The 12,293-nt window shown below is 39.7% G+C and overlaps 1 protein-coding gene across 1 annotated transcript; it reads left to right on the top strand.

Annotated features, from left to right (window-relative positions):
• The first annotated feature begins 4,880 nt into the window (after positions 1–4,880).
• Positions 4,881–11,758, top strand: LOC131976265 (sialic acid-binding Ig-like lectin 10). Its single transcript, XM_059339209.1, has 9 exons — positions 4,881–4,987; positions 5,930–6,331; positions 6,945–7,265; positions 7,995–8,297; positions 8,800–9,081; positions 9,955–10,236; positions 10,384–10,504; positions 10,593–10,662; positions 11,342–11,758. The coding sequence occupies exons 1-9, from the start codon at positions 4,927–4,929 to the stop codon at positions 11,756–11,758; spliced, it is 2,259 nt and encodes a 752-aa protein (XP_059195192.1). The 5' UTR covers positions 4,881–4,926.
• Positions 11,759–12,293: the final 535 nt, after the last annotated feature.

Raw genomic sequence — 12,293 nt, 5'->3', positions numbered from 1 at the left:
CATCTTAGTTTACAAGTAAAGCTAAAAACTCTAGAAATAGTTTATGACATTAACCGGGGAGGAATAACTTCTACAGTTGATAATTTGACAGAATATTTGAAATACGAGGTAAATATTGTGTCTTACCTCTTTGTGTCTGCTGCTGTCTTCTCTCCACAGTGATCTCTGCTGAGTGTCTCAGCTCTGAGCGTCTCTTTGTCTCTTCCTTCGCCTTATGTACCTCTTCCCTCTTTGAGCTTCAACAAGTTCACAGGAAGTTTATTTTCACACTGCTGGTTCTCATTAGTCTGCTTCTTAGGGCTTATATGTCTAAAACATCATCATAAAAAGCACATTAATGCACAACTTTAACACAGAATATTAAAAATTAAACAAGTCTTGAGCTTGTGATGCATAAAATATTATGTGCATGCAGGTGATTGGTCTGTATTACTGGTTGATTTCTGCAGTGTCGGTTATTAACCGCTTGTTGAAAGCTTCGTCATTATTCAGTTGCATGCAGCCTCTTCACTTCTATATTTGTAACGGTGGTTTTTATGGTCAATTGTGCAACTTCTTTTATTTGAGTGATAAAGACACCTTACTCACAAGAAAAAAGTCCCCAAGTAGTGTTTCTCTAAACATAAATGTGTTCTGTAGAACAACATCCTGTGGACACTTGACACGAAATGCAAGATTATAAATATGTTGAGCTATTAACTGGCGTTAACCCTTCCCCTCCTTAGTTACAGTATGCCTGCATGTTGAACACTCACCAAAGAACATGTTAGAAAGAAAGAAAGAAAGAAAGAAAGAAAGAAAGAAAGAAAGAAAGAAAGAAAGAACATGTGGCAGACAGCGCTTGCTCTTTACTGTACTGTGACCACAGACTGTGACTCAAGTTGATCCCTCTAACACATCAAAAAAGAGAAGTTATCTTTGACTTGTGAAACAGAGATAGATTTTAACAAAGGAGCCAAACATTAAAAACAGACATGTACTGTTTCTGCAAATTCATACTTTATATAAAAATGAAAAAACATGAAAAGAGCCATTACAATAAAACAGTTCCACAGTAAGAGATGGGTGACACAGTTTCCATCTCTCGTCCATGTGAGTATTAAACAGAGATAAACAGAGGTCAACTTAAACCTCATTCACCTCATCATTGCAGGTTTTTTTGTTGTAGACACCAACTAAAAATGAAACAAGACTTAGAGGTGACAACCCGGCCAGCAGCTGTGAAACTGCAGCGATGGTTTGATCTAAATGTTAAATTAGCATGCACAATCTTTACTATACTAACAGTTGATAATTGGCACTAAACATTACATACAATTGACTGGAATCTCATTGTTTTGGAGGTATTTAATCAAAGCATTGAAAGTGAAATTTTGATCTTTTGATGGCACAAGATCAAAGGTTATTGCAGAGTATCCTGAGGTGGACAAAAGTGTCTGCACCAGATTATATGGCAATCCCTGATGAGCAAAGTCATTTAGATACATCCTCTATAGCCAACATGTGTGTATGGTACAACATTAATTGGAATTATAGCTAATTATTGAGAAAGTCATGGAAAAATGTATTAGACCAATAACCAAAATCATGATCAAGAAAACCATGGAAAATGTCTAGATATCAGATCTTAAATTAAACTCTTATGAGCTATTTTTGTCCAAACACATGTACATTTAGTTGTACCAGGCATTAAAATGAACTAGAAATTGAAGAAAAAGGGTGGGCTAATATTTTTTTCTATGACTGTACTTTCAGTCTAAACCAAAGCGGTCTGACAGACCCACCAACAGACGAGACTGATATTTCCATCCTGAGAGCCACGCTCAAAAAGGGACACTTCCTCTTCTCTGCTCAGGGTGAAAGTGAGGGTTTATTTCTGCTCAAGGCAGAGAAATGTGGTCAATTTTGAAGAGCTTTGGTCGGACCACAGAGACATTTGGGGCTTAAAATGGGCACTATGTTTCTGCGACATTAATGAGCAGCACAGGGGCTCCACAAGGCACTGTTCTGGCTCCACTCCTGTTCACACTGTGCACAGCGGACTTCAAATACAACTCCTGTCAAGTCCTGCCACATCCAGAAGTTAAAACGAAGGTTTCAATGTCCGAAAAACTCCTTCTAGATTTTTGTTTGTTCAAAAGTCCATCTGTTTGCCTTTTTCCCTTAAAATACACTTCCCACTGCTTTTCTGCTTTCTCGGTTGGCCCTCAACAGAGGGGGTTGCACTTTTCTTTCCTCTCTCCCTGTTTTTTTCCTGCTTCGCTCCTCTCGTCTTGTCTTCTGTCTTACACTTTTGGAAGACTCTCTCTACACTGCTCTCAAAAAACAAAAAATCATGGATTTGATCAACTGGTCTCTCAACACAATTGACACCATCTTCTCTACAAGAAGCCTGGGCTCAGGGGAGCCTTCCTGCCCTGCTTGGACGTTTGCAGCTGACTATGGGATGGACGCGTGGTAACAGGGCTTTGCTGATTGGATTAGGCATTGCTCTGGTTTATAGAAATATACAGGAAACGGTGACAGCTGTCCAAAGCCCCATAAGGCTACCCGTGATGATTGATACAAAGAGCAGGGCTATCGGAACTCAGACTGTGGTCACAAACCGCACCGTGGATAAAATCTTGGAGCAACTGATGGCCCTAGAAAAGCGACTGGATTGATCCGGAGAACAGCATAGACATTATCGAGAGGATGAGTAGAAAATGGCTGCCACTTTCGCCTACAGCCTAAATTCCAATCTTATCTGGCCTCCCCAAACAGCCCCTGGCTTCAAGGCTGTCTGCTAAAACTCCCGTTTGAGTGCTGCAGCGAGACTCTTCCCCCCCATCCCCGCTCTCTCAACCTCCCACGGACACCTGTTGACTGTCTGCTGCTGGCTGACAGCCTAGGAAGGAAGGTTGTCTCCATAGCAACGGCTATGTTATCGCTTTTGTCATTTTGGCGAGCTGAGACGGGACTGCTTAGGTACTGGTCTCAGGCGGGTCTCAGGCTTACACACTCTAACTTCCACATACAGAGATATGCATACATCCCATTTTTTCCATGAATGTATACCCAGTTTGACTTAATGTTATAAAAGCCACATTCACATAACTAAAATACTACATGTGTAATGTTCTTAACTTTTGGTTATACTTTAGTTGAAGGAATATAAATACCAGTGGTTCCTCTTGACTGGCCACCATCTCCAGTGTCATGGAGTACCATTTTTGGCATTTTATTGCCAAACAGCTGAAAGAAGGACTGCTGAAAGAAGTATCCCGATCAGAAAGGCAATGATGACGTCCAGCCGGGAAACTATCTTTAATACTTCTTTGGATGGATCTGCAACAAAGAGGAACAAAAAGAAAACGTGTCATTTTAATTACAAACACACATGAGGTAGTTTTACCTTTAGACAGCTCGACCCGGTACAAAAGTGAAAGAAAACAACGCACTAAAGATATGATAGAGCAGTGGTTTACAGTAGCTGCTTACCCTTTGGTTCTGACGGGTTCATTTGGATGGTGAGGGGTTTCTTTGCTTCCCCATTCTGATGGCTGCTGATGCACTCAACAGAAGTGTTGCTGTGGTGGTTTATAGTTAAGGTTACAGTGCTGCTGACTGTGTGGTTTGTCACTGTGGTAGTGACTGAGTACTCAGCCTGCTTCTTCAGCAGCGGCCATCTAACGGTGGGTAAAGGAAACCCTTCAGTGACACACACACAGGTCAGGACGTCTGACTGGAGCTCACAGCCGGAGCTTAGGATGTTAGAAAACCCTACGAAGACACAAGGAGAAAAATAATGATGGTGAAAAATATGGAATCATCTCCCAGTCTCAGTACGGGAGGCAGACACCCTCTTTATTTAACCTTCCTCTTGTGTTAGTACCACAGGTACTAACACAAGATAAAACAAAAAAATAACTGAATTATAAAATGCCCTGGTGACAATTATAACGTTTGTCTTCTTTGGGTCGACCCAGTTATAATCCAAGTTCATAAAATAATATTTAGTGCCAAAACTTAAATCATTAACATACTATCAGCTCAATAAGACAACAGCTCCTCTTCAACCCCCTGAGCTTCAGTTAGGGGCTGAAAAAAACAAACAAACAAAGACGGACATGTCCAGCTGAAATAAGGGGTCAGAATACTTTTTCCACCACTGGCTATATCTAACATAATCGTTCAAAGTCAACACTTTAAAAAAAAAACTGTCAATACTTATAGTACTTCCCTTTAAAACTTTTAACATGATTTTATAGTCATAAAAAACTAAAAATAATTCACTGTTTTAATGGCAAATCTGTTGTTAGATTTATAAAACACATATTCTTTAATATATAAAAACCGGGTCACTCTCAGGAGAAGAGAAATGGTGCTCAGCAGTGTGAGGAAACTTCCTGAAACCTTGTTGTTGCACAAGGAGGGAAGAAATAAAAATAAAAAAGTAAGAGGAAGAATCAGTCGACAGCAGAAACACTGAAGAGACGAGAGCGGGACAGAAAGAGGTAATACATGACATTTATATCAATATTTAAAACGACCTTTATGCAACTACGAATGGAAGTAATTGAGCTGATGAATTCTTACTTAAATAATAAAAAATTGCTTTCGGACACTTACGCTTATACTGTAAAGATGGACTGTGCTGGAGAAAGAGAGAGCATTAATTTGTATGTGTTCAGTAAATGATTACATTGAAGTTGTACATATAACTGTAGAAAAGTTCACTTATAGTATATAAAAAAGTTTATGAACCGATGTCACAAAGTACTTTATGACAACAAATGTCAAAAAAAAAAAAAGTGTGTTAATCTCAAGATTTGCAGAGTCAGCGGCGGTGCTTCCTCTGGTTCAGTTCCTCTGTGTTTGTTGCACTTACAGTGTAAAGTTTGTGTCCAGTGGAGGGGGAGAGTGACTGTCAACCACCACATCAGGATGTTCCTTCTCATCTGGGCGACTCTGGTCTCCTCCCTGAGAGGAAGCAGTGCTGATGCAGGTAAGCATCTGTCAGTCTAATCTTGTTCACTTATGTAACTAGTGCAGTGCCTGTAGGAAGTATGTACTGTATTTGTATAGTGGGAGATTAAGTAGATGTTTCAATGATGGCCAAATGAGGTTGTGTGTGAAAGTGGGATGTACAATGAGGTGTAATACTCTTAATGCGTAGTGTTTATATACAAAGTGTATATTGGGTAATACATGGATGTGCTTTGAGATATAAAGAGACACAGAAAGTTATTTTAAGAAAAATAAACTTAATCATTCAACATGGTTAGAAATATATACAGACACAGATATAGGAGGGAATAAGTTTACATGCAGCACAAACAGATGGATGTGAATAACAGAATTTGCACATTACATGCAGACCACTACAACGTCTGCAACTCCATAAAACACTTACTTTTCATAAGGTACCACACCATCCAGCACATACACATTGACAATTGAGATTTGCTGGAAACTATGTGAATATTATTGGAAAATCGAACCTTGTCACGCAATTTAAAACTCCTAAAGGCTAAATGGACTTCCAGATGAGATGAGTCAGGGTGGAAATCCAGAGTGAATTATGTTACTGACCAGGTGTAGGCCTATCACACAATGGGGCGGAGCTCCCCTAAAAGGGGTCCGATCAGAAACAGTGCAATGCCGCAACACGTCCTACGTAAATAATATTTTGAAAAATGAATTCAAAAATCTTCTAAATCGAGGATGCATACCTTTGTGCCATGAGCAAGACACATATGAAATCTGAGGTCAGTCTGACTTACGCTCAGAGAGATATAGACAATTCCACCCTGAATGATGTTCCCATTTATTTGTAACGTTCCTCACAGCATCTATTGACTGAATTGAAATTAAACCAAGTGTTGTCAAAATTTAAACATCTTTTGGATCTCTCAGGTGTTTTTTCTCTCACTGTTTGTATTAACAGGTGCACCAGTGTGGGGAAGACCAGACTGTAGAAATGGATTCTGTATCACACTGAGTGAAGGAGCTATAACAGCAGAGGCTGGACTCTGTGTTGTGATACCGTGTTCATTCACTGTTGACTACTATAGCTTTACACCCCAACATATGGTTTGGTATAAATGTGAAGGAAGATGTAGCGATCGAGACATAATACTGCACACTAACAACAAGAACAAGGTTCAGTCTGGATTCAAAGGACGAGTTTCACTGTTGGAGCCTGACGTGAGTCAGAAGAAATGCAGCATCATCATCAATGACCTCACTGAGTCAGACTCTGGATCATATCAGCTCAGAGTCAATGGTCTCGTTAACCGACAGACAAGTGGATTTAATTTCCCCACAAAAGCAACTTTCACTGTTAAAGGTATGAAGAGCTACAAATAATTTACACTGAATATATTCATTGCTGTGTCTATGAACTGAACCAACATACAGTCATGGAAAAAATTATTAGACCACCCTCGTTTTCTTCAGTTTCACTGTTGGAGCCTGACAGTCCTTCATTTTAATGACAGGTACAACTAAAGGTACATTTGTTTGGACAAATACAATGATACCAAAAAAAAATAGCCGATAAGAGTTTAATGTAAGAGCTGATATCTAGACATTCTCCATGGTTTTCTTGATAATTATCTTGGTTATTGTTAAGAAAACCATGGAAAATGTCTAGATATCAGCTCTTAAACTCTTATCAGCTATTTTTGTTGTTATCATTATATTTGTCCAAACAAATGTACCTTTAGTACCAGGCATTAAATCTGATCTAATCATTTTTCCATGACTGTATTTGGTGTATTTAGTCTTAAAGTGATGAAGTAATGTTTGGTAACTTGTTGCCCTCTGTGGGCAACCAGAGGGAACTGCAGCAGGCACTTTAAATTTTTTGCCACATTGAAATGTTAGTATCTGATTGTTTTGGCCCAAATGTAAGTGATTGATGACCTTCAGACTCATCTGATTCCACTCTCTCTCATCAGGTCTGACCCAGAAGCCCACAGTGATGGTTCCTCCTCTGACAGAGGGACAGCAGACCACACTGACCTGCACTGCTCCTGGTCTCTGCTCTGGATCTGTTCCTACAATCACCTGGACGTGGAGAGGAGCAGGAGAGGACGACTCTCACATCTCAGGAAACATCACAGCCTTCAAGACTGAGAATCTGACTGCTGTCACTCAGAGACACAGCTCAACTTTGACCTTTAACCCTTCAGCTGAACACCACAGCAGCAATATCACCTGTAAGGTCGGCTTCACAAACGGCATCACCACAGAGGAGACGGTGACTCTGAATGTGACCTGTGAGTATAACATAATGTACTTTATTCTCATGTTTGCTCCTCTGGAGTGCACAGTCTTGAACCAAGTCTCCGGGTTCCTTTCCGAGAACAACCTGTACGATCCAAATCAGTCTGGCTTCAAGCAGGGTCACTCTACTGAGACTGACTCCTGTAACAGAATCACTGCGTCTGGCTCGATGGGCACTGCCCCTTCTTATCTGAACTCCTTTGTTCAGGTCCACAAACCATCCCGTCCACTACGCTCTCCCAGTGAAAGACGTCTGGCTCCTCTACGTCTCAAACCGGACTCTTCTCCTCTGTAGAGCCCCTATAGGTGGTGGAACCAACTTCCAAGTTCCATCCAATATGCTGAGTCTTTTTCAATCTTTAAGAAGAGACTGAAGACCAACTCTTTACTGAACACCTTCACTCTTGATCTACACTGACGACTACGACAAGTATCTCACTGACCGCTCAGAGACCTAAAAGCACTTGTGTCCTAATGGACTCAAACTGAACCCACGGCTCTTACTCTGCTATGTTTCTTGACTTCATCCTTGCTTGTGTTGTATTTCCTCTCATTTGTACGTCGCTTTGGATAAAAGCGTCTGCTAAATGACATTGTAGAATTGTAAAATGTTAATCTTGGCCAATGTAAATGTTTATTAAGAGATATACTGTCATGTCTCCCTGTTTTTTAAGGGTGCTATAATTTTGCATATGATACAGTGTGTTTTTTTTATTTTACAGATGTGAAGGAAGTTACAATCACTGGGAACATCAGAGTGAAGGAGGGAGAGACGCTGAATCTGACCTGCAGTGTTGAAAGTTTCCCTCCAGCTCTCATCACGTGGACAAAACTTTCAGACGAAAACATGCAAAATGGAACCGAAATGAATCCGCACAACGACACAGAGACCTTCCAGAAGGAAGAGAGTGGAATCGGCACTTTCTCCATCTCCAATGTTACTACAAAAGATGCTGGAGTGTACATCTGCACAGCCAAACATTTGACCGACACCCTGGTGAAAGAAGTTGACGTAGCAGTGACGTGTAAGTATGTTAAAAGCAGAGAAAGTCATCCTGAAAAACTCCCACAGCTCTGAACCTTTAGGTAATAACAGGAAAGGTTGGTGGTTCTCATCATCAATGGAGCCACTGTAGATGTCTGTTGGAGCCAGTGTGTGTAGAGTTTGATAATCGTTACATTGTGGCGCCCTCTTGTGGCAATATTTTAGAACAAAACTGACATCATGGAAAAAAATATTAGACCATCGTTTTCTTCAATTTATTGTTCATTTTGATACCTGGTACGACTAAAGGTACATTTGTTTGCACAAATAAAATGATAATAAAAATAGCTCATAAAAGTTAATTTATTTTAAAAAAGTGTGGGAGCTTACTTAATGCAATAAATATGAAATTCAATGAAAAATCTCAGCTTTTTTTTTTTTTTAAATGGGGAAGTCTCAAAGGCACCTTATGGTGATATTCACTCTTTTGACCTTTTTATAGTATATTAACATGAACATTTTCTTTAAAATTTGTTGTACAGATGTGAGGGAACCTTTAATCAGCGGGGACACATCTGTAAAGGAAGGAGATTCTCTGAACCTGACGTGCAGTGTTGAAAGTTTTCCTCCGGCTCCTATCACATGGACTGTACTTGGCTCCAACACAAACCTGTACGATGGACTTGATGCTGACCTGCAGAACAACTCGGGCTCGGCTGCACTCTTTCTCCCTAATGTGACTGTTCAACACTCTGGACGGTACATCTGTACAGCCAAACATCTGGACCGCACTGTGACTGCATCTGCTGAAGTAACTGTGACTTGTAAGTAGACTCAACTTGTCTTTTTGAAACAGATGTTTATGTTTAAGTCAAGTCAATTTTATTTACAGGCGCATCTCAATAAATTAGGATATCATAGAAAAGTTTATGTAAGTAATTCAATTCAAAAAGTGGAATGACACATTATATATCCATTACACACAGAATGAGACATTTCATGTCTTCATTTATTTAATTTATTCTAATTATAATGATTATGGCTTACATTTAATGAATACCTAAAATGCAGTGTCTCAAAACATGTGAATATTACAAAAGACCAATTTTAAAAAGTATGTTTCATATGGAAATGTTCGCCTCTGAAAAGTATGTCAGCTAGAGATAGATATCAGAAAAGTAGATATCATCTTAAATTAAACTCTTATCAGCTTTTTTTGTTCTTATCATTATATTCGTCCAAACAAATGTACCTTTAGTTGTACCAGGCATTAAAATGATTTGTTGAAAATGATAAATTGATTGTTTGTTTGTTTGTTTGTTCAGCCCCTAGCTGAAGCTCAGGGGGTTGAAGAGGAGCTGGCTGTCAGTGGACTTATTGAGCTGATAGTATGTTAATGATTTAAGTTTTAGCACTAAATATTGGTTTATAAACTTATATCATAACTGGGTCGAACCAAACAACACAAACGTTATAATTTTCACCAGGGCATTTTATAATTTAGTTATTTTTTTGTTTTATTTTGTTAAAATAGAAGTTCCTGACAAAGTCAAAAAGCCTTGATGCAATAAACAAAAGTTGTGTGGTACTAACACAAGAGGAAGGTTAAATAAAGAGGGTGTCTGCCTCCCGTACTGACACTGGGAGATGATTCCATATTTTTCACCATCATTATTTTTCTCCTTGTGTCTTCGTAGGGTTTTCAAACATCCTAAGCTCCGGCTGTGAGCTCCAGTCAGACGTCCTGACCTGTGTGTGTGTCACTGAAGGGTTTCCTTTACCCACCGTTAGATGGCCGCTGCTGAAGAACCAGGCTGAGTACTCAGTCACTACCACAGTGACAAACCACACAGTCAACAGCACTGTAACCTTAAATATAAACCACCACAGCAACACTTCTGTTGAGTGCATCAGCAGCCATCAGAATGGGGAAGCAAAGAAACCCCTCACCATCCAAATGAACCCGTCAGAACCAAAGGGTAAGCAGCTACTGTAAACCACTGCTCCATGATATCTTTAGGGCCTTGTTTTGTTTCACTTTTGTACCGGGTCAAGCTGTCTAAAGGTAAAACTACTTCATGTGTATTTGTAATTAGAATGACATGTTTTCTTTTTGTTCCTCTTAGTTGAAGATCCAGTCAAAGAAGTATTAAAGATAGTTTCCCAGCTGGAGGTCATAATTGCCTTTCTGATCGGGATTCTGATTTCAGCAGTCCTTTGCTGTTTGGCAATAAAATGTCATAAAAGGTACGCAATGAACTGAAATAAATAATTCCACGTTTTGTTTGGGGATATTCAGAATAAATATATTTTAAATATGTTGTTTTCCCCACAGAAAGAAACAGAGCAGCTCTGTAAACCTGAATGACACTCTGGAGATGGTGACCAGTAAAGACGAACCTCTGGTATTTATATTCATTCAACTAAAGTAGAATTAAAAGTTAAAAAATGTTTTGCTTTAGAATCTTACCCAATGTTAAATGTAGTAGTTTATTTATATGAATGTGGCTTTTATTGTTAACATTTAGACAAACTGGGTATACAGTCATGGAAAAAATGATTAGACCACCATTGTTTTCTTCAATTTCTTGTTCATTTTAATGCCTGGTACAACTAAAGGTACATTTGTTTGGACAAATATAATGATAACAACAAAAATAGCTGTTAACAGCTTAATTTAAGAGCTGATATCTAGACATTGTCCATGGTTTTCTTGATAATGATTTTGGTTATTATCAATAAAACCATTTTTTTTTACATGATCCATGGTCGCCCATAAAGTTTGAATCATTTAATAATCCTCTGTTAATTGTGGTTTAATTTTCATTGTGATATGTTTGGAAGTGATTGATTAATAAAGTTTTGAGAAGATATATGCTTTATATGTCAAGAATAAATCACATTGTCACAATCATTTCATGGAAAGAGGTAAAAAAAATTTTTTGAATTTGTACTTTATTGGCGACCGTATGTACCAGATACAGAGTTCACACATGTTGATGCAAATTTTGAAAGAAATGAAACTAATATTGATGCATGTAGCAGCTGCTGACTGACTCGTATCATTCCCATTGGCCCTGACAGATCAGTGCTGATGGAGAAGTGGAATATGATCAGACCTACTACCAGGACGCAGTGGAGGAAGAAGGAGCTGTGGCAGCAGAGCGAGCTGCTCCTGATCCTGATGGAGGACCAAACGATGTCGAGTACGCCAGCATCGACTTCTCCGTGTTGAAGAAGAGACCCAGGGAGGCAGCGAAGGAGCGAGAGACCACCGAGACGGAGTACGCTGAAATTAAGAAAGAAGTACAAGAGGAAAGAGATGAGGATGGTGGAGAGGGAGGTGAAGTGGAGGGAGAAGAGGAGGAGGAGGAGGAGGCCGTGATCTGGGAGGAGGAGGAGGAGACAAAACAGAGTATTCCTGAGGAGGGGGAGGAGGACGAGGGAGGGGAGGACATGGCGGTGTACTCCAATGTGAAGGATATTATGGGTGATATTTGAGGACTGCTGCATTGTTTCTTTGCTCTGAGTCGTGATGGCTCCATGTAACCGGCCGGTGATGGATTTGTATTCCTGTGGAGTTCCTGTGAACCGTTTCAGAGCTGCTGAGTTTCTGAGCTGTGACCTTCAGATGCCACTTTCAGCCTGTTTTAATCTGAAGGGAACGAGACGCTTGACACCGCTACATGTTAGGGACTCTGCACGCTGATTCCAGGGGCGCAGATGGGATTTTTGAACTGGGGGGACGAAGCTGTCAGCAAATGATTTCAACTCAATTAGTTATTTTTCCACTCCATGCCTTAAGCCAAATATGTTTTATTTAATTTAAATAAACTGTAGTGTAAACAACAACCAACATATTTACATAAATAAAAAAAAGTTTGTGAAGCCAAACAAATTTACTGACTTGAAGCTGACTCAATGAAGGACTCAAAAACATCTCTCCTCCTTTCATCACCCTGAACAAACTGCTGGGCGATTTCTCATCCGTCCAGTCTGTCAAGCCTTTAGGACCAGTGTTTCCCAGAGGATTTTC

Source organism: Centropristis striata, chromosome 8 (assembly GCF_030273125.1).
Source record: "Centropristis striata isolate RG_2023a ecotype Rhode Island chromosome 8, C.striata_1.0, whole genome shotgun sequence".
Classification (NCBI taxonomy): domain Eukaryota; kingdom Metazoa; phylum Chordata; class Actinopteri; order Perciformes; family Serranidae; genus Centropristis; species Centropristis striata.
This window is presented reverse-complemented; position numbering and strand designations above follow the sequence as displayed.

What these genes read in the sequence shown, in the direction of transcription:
- LOC131976265 (XM_059339209.1), top strand. Translation starts at nt 4,927, where the DNA reads ATGTTCCTTCTCATCTGGGCGACTCTGGTCTCCTCCCTGAGAGGAAGC. An exon ending in AGTTGACGTAGCAGTGACGT is followed by an intron (nt 8,298 to 8,799) that starts GTAAGTATGTTA and finishes TTTGTTGTACAG; the next exon opens with ATGTGAGGGAACCTTTAATC. An exon ending in CCAGTAAAGACGAACCTCTG is followed by an intron (nt 10,663 to 11,341) that starts GTATTTATATTC and finishes TGGCCCTGACAG; the next exon opens with ATCAGTGCTGATGGAGAAGT.